At 36.3% G+C, this 16,631-nt stretch overlaps 1 protein-coding gene across 7 annotated transcripts in view; it reads right to left on the bottom strand.

Moving 5' to 3' along the window:
• Window positions 1-16,631, bottom strand: part of IFT74 (intraflagellar transport 74) — a 100,766-nt gene that overhangs the window by 49,953 nt on the left and 34,182 nt on the right. For all 7 annotated transcript variants that reach the window (XR_006889041.1, XR_006889042.1, XM_046664085.1 and 4 more), the window contains 5 exons: window positions 16,431-16,569; window positions 14,750-14,812; window positions 11,290-11,433; window positions 10,056-10,096; window positions 7,926-8,005 (listed from right to left, as the gene is read on the bottom strand). Coding sequence is in view for 5 of the 7 variants with exons in the window: in XM_046664085.1 (XP_046520041.1) it covers window positions 7,926-8,005; window positions 10,056-10,096; window positions 11,290-11,433; window positions 14,750-14,812; window positions 16,431-16,569 (467 nt within the window). In the remaining 2 variants the exon portion in view is untranslated. The remainder of the gene's footprint in view (window positions 1-7,925; window positions 8,006-10,055; window positions 10,097-11,289; window positions 11,434-14,749; window positions 14,813-16,430; window positions 16,570-16,631) is intronic.

The raw sequence follows: 16,631 nt of genomic DNA, 5'->3' as shown, positions 1-16,631 counted from the left end.
CAAACTTTAGCACGCATCAGAATCATCAGGGGGGTTTGTTGGAACACAAATTGCTAAGCCCTATCCCCAGGGTTTCACATTCAGTAGGTCTGGAGTGGAGCCCAAGAATTTTTCTTTCTTTTTTTTTTTTTAAAGATTTTATTTTTCCTTTTGCTCCCCAAAGCCCCCCGGTATATAGTTGTGTATTTTTAGTTGTGGGTCCTCCTAGTTGTGGCATGTGGGATGCCGCCTCAGTGTGGCTTGATGAGAGGTGCCATGTCCACGCCCAGGAATCAAACTGGGGAAACCCTGGGCCACCACAGTGGAGCATGCGAACTTAACCACTTGGCCATGGGGCTGGCCCCAAGAATTTTTATTTCTAATAAGTTTCAGATGATGCTGATGAGCCCAGTGTGGAGACAATATCAGCACTCTACTGAAAGATACAAAGTGTAGTTTATAATCTCCAAACTGAACAATAAGCAACGATTCATTATTCTTCATTGAAAGCATACTGAGAAACTATAGAATAACAATGTATAAATTCCATTTGAAATCTCAGACATGAGAAGATAAATCACTTTGGAACTGATTAGATTATCCCGTGGGAAATACTTTCCAAAATACGTTTTGGGAAAATCTCCAGGAAAGTTATTCAAGTTTCAGTTTATAAATTAATAGCATTAATAATAACACCCAGAGCCAGTCCTGATGGCCTAGTGGTTAAAGTTCGGCGCTCACTGCTTCAGTGGCCCAGGTTTGTTTCCTGGTCACAGAACCACACCACCTGTCTGTCAGTTGCCATGCTGTGGCCTTGGCTCACATAGAGAAACTAGAACAACTTACAACTAGGATATACAACCATGTACTGGGGCTTTGGGGAGCAAAACACCCCCCAAAACAGCCAATAATGAACATTTATGAGCCCTTTTTAAACCCTATGCTATTCTGAGTCACATACACACACACTCCATTCATCTAATCCTCACAGTAACTCTAAGATGTAGGTAGGCACTGTCATTATCTCCATTTTAAACATGAGGAAACTATGGTACATAGAGGTCAAGTAGCATGTCCAAGATCAGGCAGTAAAATAGCACAGCCCAGATCTGAATCCAGGCATTTTGGTTGCAGAACCTCTGCTCTTAAATAACACTATTTGGTCTTTATAAATTCTATTTTACCTGACATAACCAAATAATAAAAGCTTCTAACCTAGGCCTTGGAACCACGTGTATGAAGAAGTATCCTCCCCACAAACCAAAGAAAAATGTTATGTTTTATATTTTTACTACTCTCGAAAGAAACATATAAACTATGGATATGTAAAGTGCAATGAGTTCATTCAGAGTTTAGGACAAGTAATAGCATTTTATGTGTACTTCTATTATGAAACTTATTTATCACATCACAGCAGTTAGATATTTAGATATCTGTGATATGGTGTATTAATAATCTCATGCTATTCAGTTTTATAACCTAATCAATCTTTGGGAAATATCATACTCTAAAAATGAAAGAATAATTTGTAGTGAGTAATAATGCCAAAAAATCCTTCTTGGGAAGACAAACGATTGTACTTTGTTGACTGTATTCATCAAGCCTAGTCTATGCCGACGTCCAGAAAATTAGCCCCACCTACTGGATCATGGGAGTACTACAAATTCAGGCCTTCGAGAACAGTGAACTGTCAGAGAAGTGTATACTATTCTGACTGACAAAAACTAAGAAATGAAATCTTAGAAAATGAAGAAATTTATACTAACTAGCATTGGTGACGGAGCACTTTCACATACTGCTGTTGGTTGTACAAAATGGTACAACCTTTTCTGGAAAGAAATTTGTAAAAACAATAAAAATTGTAAGCATTCTTTACAAAATTTCACTTCTTGAAATTTATCTTATAGAAATATACAAGGTAACAACTGTGTGTGACAGGTTATTTACTGCAGCGTTGTGCTTAACAGTGAAAAATTAATGTTAATGTAGATACAGCAAATACTATTTAACAGCAATAACAACGACGACGTGAGCTAACAGTTCCTGTGAGTGCTTAAAACGTGCTGGGCCTCATTCTCAGTCTGGCTTGAAAGCCCTGACATTGACTAGCATGCTCTGCATCTTAGAATGAAGCACACATCCTCCTATGGAAGGACGTACGTTCTATACAGCCAAATGAAAAGACTCAAGCTCAGAGAACTACACAGCATTATTCCATTTTTAAAAACACATGCTTGTTGATGTATAGAAAAAAGTCTAAAAGACTATAAACATCAAACTGTAAATAATGATTACCTCGGAAGACCAGGATGAGCATGAAGACACAGGAGATGACTTTTTACTTTATACACTTTTATATTCCTTGAATTTTTCACACTAAGTAAACACTAGATTTGTATAGGAAGCACACAGTTTTTAAAAATAAGTTAATTGGAGTCCTTAGAATAACTTTAACTAGTTTAAGCAAAATTTTTAAAAAGCTTTAAGGGGTAACCTCCTACGTGCTGAGGCTAACTGCACATGAGAATGGTCATTTGAAGCAAAACACACACACAAACCCGGAAAAGGCAGTACATTCAAGGTAATGAACACTCCCTAGAAATTCTGGGCAAGTGAAGTCTATAACTGCTAATTTCTTGATGAAGACAGCAGGTCGGATATGCACATCAAATTCCAATCCTCCCCCAAACTCCACTAAAACTATAGTAAAAAGAACTTGTAAAGGTAAAACTGTGAGGAATGAGGAAACCAGAAAAGGAAACAATAGCAATATAATTTTGGAAGCTGGATGCAGATGGACAAGTGGTAACTAATTCAGTGGACCTGAGAAAGCCTAAACCTCAGCTAGCATTAGGTAAAGCGGAGAACCAACTCAATTCCAAAAGGCTCAGGAATTTCGCATAGAAGACTGTTCACTTACCTTCTGCTCCTACTTTACGGGAGGCTTGTCATGTCCTAAAAAAGTAACACTGTTCTTTTCAGAATTTTGATGTAAGATAGTGAAGAGTGAAGTAAGGGCCTGATTTGAATTAAGTGGATCAAGAAACACTCTGAAGGACCTTCAACAGGAGATCTATAAAGTATTTTTGTGGCGAGAATAAAAAATTTCTTGGTCAACAACTACCTTATCAAAAACAAATTACTCAGTTACATGTTAGAGGCAAACACTGAGGTAAAAGGATGCTTTTTGAAAATGATATCCTGTGTTGAATGAGAATATAGGCTACTATTACCTATTTTTTTGTTGTATTCCTTACCCAGAGCAACTGATTTTTCCACCACTTTCCATTTCTCATGCAGAAGTAGCATTTTAAAAAGCAATAATTTAAGCACATATTTCATATTTGGCACTTCAGCTAAGAAAGGAGAAATCAGGGCGAATTTAAGAGAATTCAGGCTTTCCCAAAAAGTAGCATGGCATCTGCCAATAACGCTCTGCTTTTGATACAGTTTGTAGCCAAATTCTGACAGTCTAAACAACTTTCAATAGAGCTATTTCTCATTGCTTCTAGTTATCAAAAATAATAATAACAATTCCTTTTCTGCTAACATATAGAACAGTATACATATTTAAACCTAAATATTTTTAGAACCCATATAACAAAATTACCTGATTCACCAATAAAGTAAAACTACTATATGGGTGAAGTCTAGCAAATATTTAACATGATAGAATTAAATCCCCCAGCAGTTTAAAAAAAGTAATGATATCCTATTATAATGAACATTTTCCGTTATGAGATTGTCTTATGTTTTAAAATCACTTATGAAGACTAAGTAAAGATTTGAAAGCAAAGAAGCCCATGGAGAATTGGTCAAAAATCTAAGTGTATTATGAGGATTTTTTTCTGCCTTACTCCAGATTGTCACAGAAACTGATAACCAGCATCTAGGAACAATGAAGATTCCCATAGAGTAGTCAGATAACTGTTAACTGATTTTATTTAGTTAACCTTGAGACACAATTACTCAAGGTAACTTTTGGCAGATTATAACTTTGAGGACTTATCAAAATGAATATGATGCACTTGAGGAAGTCATTGGATTACAGGACCGTCATTAATACCTAGCAGAGAACACAACTGTACCTAACCCAGTATCTAAGGATGCCTCTGAATTTAGAATAAACTATGCAAACCTTTTTAAAGTTTATTTGAAGACTGAAAAATTGGAGCAACTAGTACTAACAAAGTCAGACATACATAAACATCATTTATGGTTTATATCCTATCTTAACCAGAACCCCTACAAGGCAAAGGTGGCCGAGTTGGCAAGACATGGAAGCAATCCAAGTGCCCACTGACCGATGATTGGATAAAGAAGATGTGGTATACATATACAATGGAATACTACCACTCAGCCATAAAAAAAAGACAAAACCATCCCATGTGCAACAACATGGACGGACCTGGAGGGTATTATGTTAAGCGAAATAAGCCAGACAGAGAAAGACAAACACCATATGACTTCACTCATATGTGGAAGATAAACAAACACAGGGACAAAGAGAACAGTTCAGTGGTTACCAGAGGAAGAGGGGTTGGTGGAGAGCACAGGGAGCAAAGGGGAGCACTTAAATTGGGACAGATAAGAAACAATGTACAACTGAAATATCACAATGATGTAAACTATTATGAACTCAATAATAAAAATAAAAGGGTGGCCTTGTTGGATTATAGACAGGTGCCATATATGGAAGAAGTCAGGTAGCATCTAAGAAATCAATAAAATGGGCCAGAAATGAAGCTGGGGGCAGAGACAAGTATGAACCAGAAAGTCAAAATAACTTAATTATCCTCCATACCTTAGGGAGTGAATTATCCACAATCTTGAGTCAAGGAACTGCTGAGAATGCAGATGTACATAAGAACCCACCACTTTACTGGAAATCACGAATCCAAGGCAGGAATCCTCTGGAAAGTACTAAAACCTTTGCTAACCAATCAAGTTCTCTCTGGAGAAGAGTGCATACGTACATCCTAAGAATTACGAGGGCCTGAAGAAGTGACCAGAGCACAACTTTCACCTTTAGTTCATTCTATAGATCCTTCTCTGCTAAAATATAGGACTGTTTAGTTCATTCCACAAACATTTATTGAGTGTTTATTTTACCAGACGTTTGTGTTGATGAAAGAGGTTACCAAAGTAAGTAAGACAGTCCCTGTCCTTGAGGACGTCTAGCCTAAGGGGAAAGACGAACATCTCATAGACAGTGTAACATAATGTGGCGAATGCAGTGACACATTTATGCACAGTGTGCTCTGGTAATTGGGGGGGGTGGGGGGGGTGGGGAGGGGGTGTCACTCACTTAGCCCAGCCCAGAAATAGGTCAGGGAGGGAAGTTATGTTTAACATGCTGGATGAAATGATACCTGAGCTAGATCTTAAAAAAGGAGAAATTAGTAAGGTATTTAACAGTGAAAAGATCATTCAAAACAAGGAAACAAATAGTAGGAGGAAAGGACTGAGCATGAAATAGTTTGATGTATGGTAAAGAGGGTGAGGTGTGGGGTACCACAAGTAGATTACTATTATAAGAATGTAAGGATAGAGATGATGAAGGTGAGAGAGGAGGCTGACAACGTATAGGCCATATTACAGAGGGACTACAATGCTATGAAAAGAATCTTTTTTTGCTTAAAGATTTTATTTTTCCTTTTTCTCAAAAAGCCCCCCAGTACATAGTTGTGTATTTTTAGTTGTGGGTCCTTCTAGTTGTGGCAAGTGGGACGCCGCCCCAGCATGGCCTGATGAGTGGTGCTATGACCACGCCCAGGATCCGAACCAGTGAAACCCTGGGCCAGCACAGCAGAGCATGCAAACCTAACCACTCAGCCATGGGGCTGGCCCCCATGCAAAGAATCTTGAACTTTACCTTGTAGGTCATGGGGAACCACTGTTAAGTAGGAGAATGACACAGAATCCCATTGTACATAAATTACTCTGGTAACACTGTGACGAGTGAAGCTGAGAAGGGGCTAGACTGGAGGTGGGGAGACCAGTTAGGAGGCTACTGCAAAGTTCAGGCAAGAAATAACGAGGTCCTGAACTAACAAGTAACCTTCTAACAAAACCCCTGTGCTGTTGTACCAATAATTCAGGATGATCACAGTGTAGCAGAACAAGAAACTAAGGCACTGACATATGCGGACGTACATTTATACATAATATTTATATATCACATTTTTATATATACTCATATATAAATCCTTTTTGCTACTATTACATTATATTATAGATTATCTTTTTCTACATTACTAAAAAAGAACAAAGAAAGTTAGAAAACAAGGAGAATAGAAGCTAAAATTCAAAGCATTCTATTTATCTTGGAACTAGCAATTAATAATAAATTGTGACCCTCAAATGAGTTATTTTACTGCAAAAACAAGTTGACTGTTGCTAGCAATTTAAATTTAGGAAGAGGAAAATTATTTAGAATGTATCATATAAAGCATTTAAAATCAAGAATGTTATCAGATTTCTCAGAATAATTTAAGGTATTATAAAGAAAATCTAGACTACCAGATCTACATAAGTCAAAAGTAATAAAATAATTCAATAAAGAAAATAACTTGACCTTCGTCTTAACGATTTCTGATGAGCCTATCTTGCCATGTATACCATTTAACATTCATAAACCTTAGTGAGGGAGGACCATTATATTCATTTTGCAGACAAGAAAACAAAGCTCAAGTAAGTTTCCTTACCTAGTAACTGGGACTTAAAGTTTGCCTGCCCTTAGATGCCTGATTTAAGGCCATTAGCAGTCATATGCAAAATGACTACGTAAGCATTTCATAAGAATATTCTTATTTCATGAATGCAGCATGTCATATCAGAAAGCCAAGATCAGGCCAAGGCAATAGAACTAAGACTCTAGGGTCAAAGAGAACTTGGTTTCAATCTAGACTTTACCCTTTACTAGCTGTGGGAATCTGAGCAACTTCTCTGAGTTTCAAGTCTAAAAGGGGTTCAGGTTTCAAAGGGTTCTTGCAAAGATCACCAAGTGCCCAGTCCGGGTAAATAATCAATCAATAGTCGCTAATGTTATTACTCCTAAATCAAGAAAAAGTATAAATAAAACTAAACTGCATTTAAAATTGAGGTAAAAAAATTAATTTAGGAATAGAATACCCTTTCCCTGCTATGAAGGTTTCGTTAGTCATACTAGGGATACAGGTATATGTACACTGTTTACAATACCATACCTAACTCAAGAATATACAGTCAATTCTCGATAATCCAGAACACATTAACTGGTTGGAGTTAATCTGTGACTAGAGTGCCAGGAGGAACCTTTCTCTCCCTTAGTAGAGAAGCTGAGTAAGGAAACTATAACACCCAACCTCCTCCCCCATCCACACACACACTCCAGCTCCTGAAACCCCACCACAGCATTTCCACTTGTTCAGCCCCTAGGCTCCCCCAAGCCTTCTGGTCCCTGCTTTGATCTTCAAGTCTCACTGTTGGGGAAAGTTGGGAGAAGATCAGAATAATCAGTTCTTGCTATCTCATTACTAGGCCCCCGAGGGAATTAATTCTTTCTGGGTTATTTGTGATATTTGTGACTTGATCCTCGCTACGTCCCAACTCTACAAGTTATCCTATTTAACTCATAGTTGACCATGCTGAGGAAGTACAACCTAGAAACCTGTAACAATTTTAAACCATTTTACTTCATTTTTTTAAAAACCTGCTTTGCAAAACAAATTTTTATCAGTTTATAACCATTTTAAGTTATTTCAAGTTTTTATAGTTGGCTAAATAATGTAATATTAATTATAATATTTAGTATTATAGCAGTTTAGTATTTCAGTAAAGTTAGTGATATCATAAAGAATTAAATAATAAATTCCAGGTAAACAGTCCCCGAGGCTCAAGTTAACACTGTATTTATACTACTAAGTATCTGTTACTATGCATTGTAAAAATATCAGAAAAATTACCTTGGTGTTCTTCTAAATCCATGTCAAGTTGTCTAATTTCTTCATGAAATTGATTTATTTTTTCTCTTATATCTGTTAACCTGTTGAAAATATAATTTAAGGAATTTATGACAGATAACTTAGATATTCAGTAAAAACAATTAATAATGCTATTAGGAAATCTTAAATCTTTTCTAAGCTGTATAAACAAAATGTAGAAATAATATGCCCTATTCTGAGGACAATAATACCAATTTAGAAGGAAAAATCTTTTCTAGATCTTCTTTCATGATTCTTATTTGGAGTATAAGTATACCCTGAGAATGTTAGGATACCTGACTTCAACAAGAGACCCTCCCCCAACCTTCTTTTGAACTTGACTTGCAATATTAAGAAAGTGAAAAATCTTTAGCAACTTTATTTCTGTAGGTTTATATAAACTTAACTAAGTTGGCAAATTAGTCTCAAAAATTAGAAAATAAGAGAAAATTCCATTGACAAAAGATTACATGGGTTAAAATTTTAACAAAAAGCAGTTGAACTTATTACAAAGCTACAGTAATCAAGACAGTGTGCTAGTAGAATAAGGATAGACATATATAGCAATGGAATAGAACTGTGAGTCCAGAAATAAGACCCTGTATCTACATACAACTGATTTTTGAGAAAGGTGCCAAGACAATAAAATAGGGAAAGAACATGAAATAACACTTGTTGAAAGAATATTTCAACAAATGGTGCTACAACAACCGGAAATATACACATACATATACAAAAGTTAACTCAAATTGGATCACAGATCTAAATGTAAGAGCTAAACTATAAAACTCTTAGAATGAAATATAGGCATAAATCTTCGTGACCTTGCATAGGCATTGGTTTCTTAGATATGACATCAAAAGCATAAGAAACAAAAGAAAAAATACATAAGCTGGACATCATCAAAATTTAAAACCTTTGTGCTTCATAGGAACCATCAACAAAGTGAAAAGACAACCCATAGAATAGGAGAAAAATTTTGCAAATTATTTATCTGATAAGAGACTTGTATCTAGAATGTATAAAATTCAAAAATAAAAGATAAGTAACCCAATTAAAAAGTGGGCAAAGGAGCTGAACAGACATTTCTCCAAAAGATATACATATGGCCAATAAGCACAGGTAAAGAAGTTGAGCATCATTAACCATTAGGGAAATGCACATCAGAACCATATTGAGATACCACTTCACACCCATTAGGATGGCTATAATCAAAAAAGACAGACAACAACAAATGTTGGTGAGGACACGGAGAAATTAGAACCCTTATCCACTGGTGATGGAAATGTAAAATGGTGCAGCTGCTTTGGAAAATAGTCTGGCGGTTCCTCAAAAAGTAAATGTAGAGTTAAATATATGAGCCAGCAATTCTACTCCGAGGTATATACCCAAGAGAAGTGAAAACACATGTCCACATAAAAACTTGTACATGACTGTTCATACTAGCATGATCCATCATAGCCAAAAAACCGAAAACAATCCAAATGTCCATCAATTGATGAACTGATAAATAAATATGGTATATTCACACAATGGAATATTATTTGGCAATAAAAAGAAATTAAATACTGATCCATGCTACAACACAAATGAACCTTAAAAACATTATGCTAAGTGAAAGAATTCAAACACATTGGACCCATAGTATATGCTTCCATTTATATGAAATGTCCAGAACAGGCCAATCTACAGAGACATAAAGTAGAGTGGTTACCTAGGAATGGGCCGGGTGGGGGCGGGGAGGGGTGAGGATGAGAGGGGTGATGGTTAAGAAGTATGGGGTCTTATTAGGGTGACTGAACTATTCTAAAACTGACTGAGGTGATGGACTGAGGTGATGGTTGCATGACAATACACTAAAAACTTCTGAATTTCACACTTTAAATATGTGAATTGTATGGTATGTATTATCTCTTTAATAAAGCTGTTTTTGAAAAGTAATTATATTATGTCATGGCTCCTAACTAAACTTTCAAAGAATATTTAAAGCTGCATCAATATTATCAGTGTGAACCAGAGAAAAAACAACTGTAACATGCACCTCTTGTACACTTAGAATGTAATTTAAAAGATGAGAAATGGATGTAAACGTCCTAGTGTAAATGTACTTACTGTCGCTCCATGCTGGCTATTTCCTGATTATCTTCTTTAACCTATAAAGGCACAAAAAGAAAACAGTATTTCAAGAATGACTCATCGTAAGGCTATCTTACAGAGAATATCCTTCTAAGGTATGTTGTACTAAAATGTCAAATCTAGTCTCTTGAAACTTATTTCTTAAAATTCAACCTTTGAAGTTAACAGGAACATAACTAAGGAACTATTCACAGATCTTTTTCCCTCTTCCTCAAAGGAAGGGTGCTGACTGATATACCCATACCTATCCACATGGCACCATGAGGTTAACAGCCCTTCAGGCCTGGATCAGTTTACATAAACATCTAGTATTTCTAAGACTGTCTCCTCCCCTAGCCCCGACACACACAAGGTTGGGTTGCCAGATTTAGCATTCCCTGTTACATCTGAATTTCAGAAAACAATGAATAACGTTTAGGATACGTATATACCATGTAATATTTGGAATATACTTATCCTTCTATATACACTTATTCTAAAAGAATAGTCATTGCTTATCTGAAATTCAATTTTAACTAGTCATTCTGTACTTTATCTGACAATCCTATCCCAGGATCACTCGCTCCTCCTCTGCCTCCAATAACCTCTTTCTAAAGAACTTCAGAGATTCTAGATTTTAACACCTTTCTAGAATGATTCTAATACTTAAATAGCTCCTGAGTTGATCCCTAAGGTTTTTCCAAACCCATTGGGTTCAATCTAAGATCACGAAGGAGTCCCATTTGTAGGTTCTTGACTGAAGCTGTTTCCAAATAGATACACGTTTCTCCTAAGGGCCCTAAAGTTAGGGTGTTTCAGGATAAACAATAAGCTAGTGATAACTCAGTACTAAGTTAAAGTCAGTCTTGGGGTAGCAAGAAAGCTACTGAATACATGTGACACGACCTTGTGACACATTGTGATTTCACAGGCTATTTTAATTCCACACAATTTTTCCTCATAAGGATCCAAAAGAAAAAAATGGCCAAAATATGTACAAATACCTCATAAAATTAATATTTAAATTAAAAAACAGTTCACGTGAGAAATTATTTTCACTTAGATTTTCTTGGTCAAGTAGTTCATATGAATTTGATGAAGCTCACCTTTCACTGTTTTTTAAGACAATAAACTTAGTGGCTTTCGGTTCAATTCATATGCCTTAAATCAAACAAATCAACACATTTACCAAATGCTGACATATTAAAATAAGTATGTTTGTTTCTCCTACCTGCTTAAGTAATCTCTCTCTCTCTTCCATCGGAGATCCCATGCTTTTGTCTTCCGCAATCATTTGATCTCGATGGGACTCCAACTCATAAAGCTTTTCATGCAGCAATACAGCCTCCTGTTTTACCTGGGAGTGTGCTATTTCCTGGAGGAAACATTTAATTAGCATTTTATCTAAAACTATTACCAAATAGGTTTCGGTTTACAAGAATAAGCACAAATTTTAAACCACCAGCATCTTTAAATGCTATAAAGCACATTCCTAAACTAGAAGAAAAAAAATAAATTCCTGTATACTTTCATAAGCTATTTTCAGTCTAAGATTCACAAGAAGATGATAATCTTAACTTATTTTATTTTCTAAATATAAGACCTGAAAAAACACAGGACATCTCTACCAATGGAAAGATAACAAAGAAAATGTCACAACGTATGCACAACTTTACCCACAATATCCAATTCCACGTCCAAAGAACTGATCTCTAGAGGGAAGATATCTTCCCCTGAATGGGTCATATACACACTCCCACAAAGTTATGGGCTGAATACTGTCCCCTAAAAACATATGTTGAAGTCCTAAGGTCTAATACCTGTGAATGTGATCTAATTTGGAAATGAGGTCTTTGCAGAGTTAGTCAAGTTAAAATGAGGTCATTAGGGTAGACCCTAATCCAGTATGACTGGTGTCCTTATAAGAAGAGATAAGATACAGACAGAGACACAGAAGGAGAACGCCATGTGATGACACAGGCAGAGACGGAAGTGATGCAGCTGTAAGTCAAGGAACAAAAGCCAAGGATTGATGGCCACCACTGGAAGCTAGAAAGAGGCAAGGAAGGATTCTACCCAGAGTCTCAGAAACAGCATGGCTCTGCCAACACCCTGATTTTAGACTTCTGGCCTCTAGAACCGTGAGAAAATGGCTGTTGTTTTAAGCCATGCAGTTTCCGGTACTTAACTACAGCAGTGCTAGGAAACTAACACACACGAGTAGAACTGTTACTACGTATTCACCACTGTTCTACTTTCACAGAGAGAAAATAAGGGAGGTGACAACTTTATTAGATAACCAAAAGAGCTAGGGATGTTGGTGGTGATGAGGGGGAGGGGGAGGAGGAAGGAAATGACATCTGAAGCTGTTACTTATGGAGCAGGCACCATATTCCATGTTTTTTATACACTCTGTCTAAAGCAACTCTAGAAGAGAGTACTATCACCTCTGTTTTACAGATGAGGAAACTGAGTATCTGGATCTAAATAACTTTTCTAAGTCAACAATGATATCTGAAACGAGGCCCACAGTATGAATAAGACCAGATTTTTAAGAGGGAAGACCTCATCTTTTTTGAAAGCAAAAGAGAACAAATCTTTAAAAGATGAAAAAGTGAACAATAGGAAATATTTGAAAGTCCATAGGCAAATGGTTACAGAGCTCATGTAGTGGATCAGCTTCAGCTAAAAAGGCAAAACAGGAAAACACACACAGGAGAAACACAGATATTTGAGGTATTCCTTTTCAGAGTATCTTCCTCTTCCTTCTGCTTAACCCTCCTAAAGACTCATTCAAACTACATCTTGATAAAACTGTTCCTTAAGACTCAAGCTCATATTGATCCTTCACCTGACTTTATCACACCCCTGTGAAATGCATAAGTAATACTTAGCTCAGCAGTGAGCACACAGTGGATGCTCAATAAATACTAGCTGACTAATATTTGACATAATATATTCTTGAAGAACAAGTCCACGCCCCCTCCAAAATGAGGAATCTGGCAAAAATTAAATAGAATTAGTAGTGACTTATACTTTCTTGATTTGAGAATACTGTATCTTTGTAAAAATTCAAGTTATTTTAGGGTTGCAATGATGCCAAAGAAGAGTGGCATCAACACAAACACTAAACCAGGGGTATAGCTTAGACTTCTTCCTATGGAAACTAAATTTGCCAAGTGAAATAAGACTTGACTCTCCCACACACCCTAAAAAAGATAGTGAGGAATTCTTCAAGCTGCCTCTGTTAATACTAAATGTGGTCCTTATTCCCTGAAGCATGTTTCTATCACCAATGAGATTCAAGAAAACAAAAATTATGTGTACTCACATGTGGACAATCTGATACAGAAAACCATCTTAATATTTTTAAGCAAACTATTTTTTTTCGATAACAAATTTCTAAAAGAATGTTTACAAAATACTCATGTTTATTTCTTTTGCATGCTGGGTGACAGCAATCTTGTCACTAACCCTATCATCATGATATCTACCTGAATCCACAGGGAATCAGGAAAGGCAAGCAAGATCTCAAGTACAGACAGTAGAGTGAAGTGCAAAGGACATGAGAAGACAGTTCACAGAACAAAATACATTGCCCAACAAATATCTAAAGAGATCCTCAACTTCAGGTGTAAATAAATGAAAATTAAAACGAGACAGTAATTTTTACCTGTTAAACTAGCACAAATGGAAAAGGTGGGTAATGCTTGCTGTTCATGAATGCAGGGGATAACAGGCATTCATACACTGAGTCTAGGAGGAGAAAATGCAACCACCTTTTTGGAAGGCAATTTGGCAAACTCATAACATTTTTAAAGTGTATACCTTTTGACCCATTGCAAGAAATCCATCTTAAGATATACTCATATAATTTTGCACAAAATGTATGTCTTCACTGCAGCATTGTTTATAATCCCCCCAAAACTATAAACAGCCTATTCATCTACAAGGCTGTGTTACTGTCATTCGATGTAATACAAAGTAGTAATTAAACATTGGGGAAGATCTCTAAGAGCTGATGTGAACAGACATTCCAGAGAGAATGCTAGGTGGAAAAAAGAAAAAAACAAAACAAAAAACAAGCTGCAGACAGTGGATCAGGTGTGAATCCCACTTGAGGTTTTCCAAGATAGTAAAACCAAGATAGGATTACAGAATTGTTGTGAAGAATAAATAACAATGCTGGTGGTATATGTAAAGAGCTGAAAAAAGCACATAGCAAGTACTCAATAAATGTAAGAGTTGTTCTGTCTGGAAAAAGAGTAAAGAAACAGGCATTTTTACTTTCATTTATTTTATTATAAACATGTTTTGTTTTGTGAATTAAAATTGCTTTAAATAAACAAGTAAGAAAACAAATGCAAGCTTCTACACCTTTAAAGTGATTAACTGATCTCTCTCCTTCATTTCTTTTTAGTCCCTTGTTCATGTCTTTAAACTACCATTAGATCTTGCACGCCCCAGCAGGGCAGAATGATTTCTTTTGTTTACAGTAGGTACTCAATAATTGAATCTAATTTCTTACTAAAAGTAGGGTATTCGTGGTCCTGAATGAGGAAAACATTAATATGTGCCTGTTAGTAAACTGCTAAATAAATATGCACCTAAACGAGTTCCATTAATATATTTAGCTGAATTATCTTTTGTAGCTGAGTACTATGAGAACCCTTATTTGATTTTATACTTACAGCTTCCAGACTCTCTTTTTTCATGTTCAGTGAATCTAGTTGTTGCTGAAGTGTATCTAGTTCCTAAGAAGAAGGAAAAAAAGTAAAAGCATATGCAAGTTACATCAAGAACAATTTGTTTCTGGGCCAGCCCTGGTGCCCTAGTGGTTAAATTCAGTGCGCTTCACTTAGGTGGCCCAGGTTTGGTTCCCAGGCAGGGACCTACACCACTCTTCTGTCAGTGACCATGCTGTGGCAGCGGCTCACATACAAAAAGAGGAAGACTGGCAGAAGATGTTAGCTCAGGGTGAATCTTCCTCTGCAAAAAAAGAATAATTTGTTTCTCTGTTTCTCAACATTTCAAATATGGATGTGACAAAGTAAAGATCTTCAATCCATATCTCGTGATGTGACTAGAATTTATTAACATTCATTATTTCTATTTTTGCCAATTTCTTTCACTATTCCTAAAAACTGCCATGATCTACCTTTAAAAATACTTCATGAGCTTGTCATAGGTAGCTAGACCTTTACACAGTGAATCATCACTGTGTTCTGAGGATATTAAATATCAGAAGCCTTTAAATTAGTGATGTCATTGTTTAAAGTTACGATTTTTTTTTTTGAGGAAGACTGGCCCAGAGCTAACATCTGTTGCCAACCTTCCTCTTTTTGCTTGAGGAAGATTGTTGCTGAGTTAACATCTGTGCCAATCTTCCATTTCATGTGGGATGCTGCCACAGCATGGCTTGGTCTGTGATCAGGATCCAAACCTGTGAACCCCAGGCCGCCAAAGCAGAACACACGATCTTAACTACTATGCCACCAGGCTGGCCCCTAAAGTTATGATTTTTAATTTTGATTTTTAATCATGTTTTACTGTTTTTTTATGTAATCTCTTTAAGGGTCAAGACCTATAGCACGTTACATGGCTCACTCCTAGGGATAAGACCCTTGAACTGATAACTCATTCAAAAACCCCTCTGTAAGATTAACTACATTTTGATAGTATTCTGACACTTCCATAATACTCTTTAATGTTTCATTGTATCTTATAAATCCTGTCTAAAATAACAAGTTCTATTAAATCATCAACGAAGGACCATCTGAGAAACTAGAAATACATTCATCATTGGCATCTGTGGGGATTAATTCTCCGTTAACCGGTTAAGGGACAGCTGGGCATGAAAGGGCACCATGACTGCATGTTGGGAGAATTTCTAATAACCCTTCAGCAGGCACCCAAATTGCTTATTTAAACCCCATGATTGGGAAGCAATACTGGTTCAAATCAAGGACATAATAGGTAAAAGATTTGCTGCTTATTAGGCAAGAAGAAAAGGAAGGAAAGTAAATATCCATATGGCTCTGGCATATAAGAGCTTTTTAAATGTTTCCATTAAAAGTTCATTAAAAAGTATTTTCATGTGTCTTTATGACAGGCAAAAATAAAGGATGCACAGAACTGAACAAATAATATAAAAGCTAGGTAATTGTACAGCATAAGAAAATGAAGTTTTCTAGATGAGTGCTTCTCAAATTTAAATGTCCATACGAATCATCTGGGCATCCTGACAAAATGAAGACTCTGATCAGCAGGTCTAGTCAAGCTCCCAGGGGATGCTGATGCTGCCCATCTTCAGACCACATGTTTAGTAGCAAGACTGCTATATGCTTGACACAGAGTAGTAATTAGTGTTACCTGCAACAATTTTTCATTTGTTGTTTTCATTTCCATGTATTTGACTTGCTTTTCAGGAGACATATTTTTGATAATGCCATCTGCTGCTTGTTTTTCCTGTTCAATTTCTTCTTCTACACTTCTAATTTGTTTTTCCTTCCTGAAATTGAAAGTACACAATATTCCTCTTACTATATTGAGGGAAAAAAACATCAATTAATT

Source organism: Equus quagga, chromosome 6, assembly GCF_021613505.1.
Source record: "Equus quagga isolate Etosha38 chromosome 6, UCLA_HA_Equagga_1.0, whole genome shotgun sequence".
Taxonomy (NCBI): domain Eukaryota; kingdom Metazoa; phylum Chordata; class Mammalia; order Perissodactyla; family Equidae; genus Equus; species Equus quagga.
This window is presented reverse-complemented; position numbering and strand designations above follow the sequence as displayed.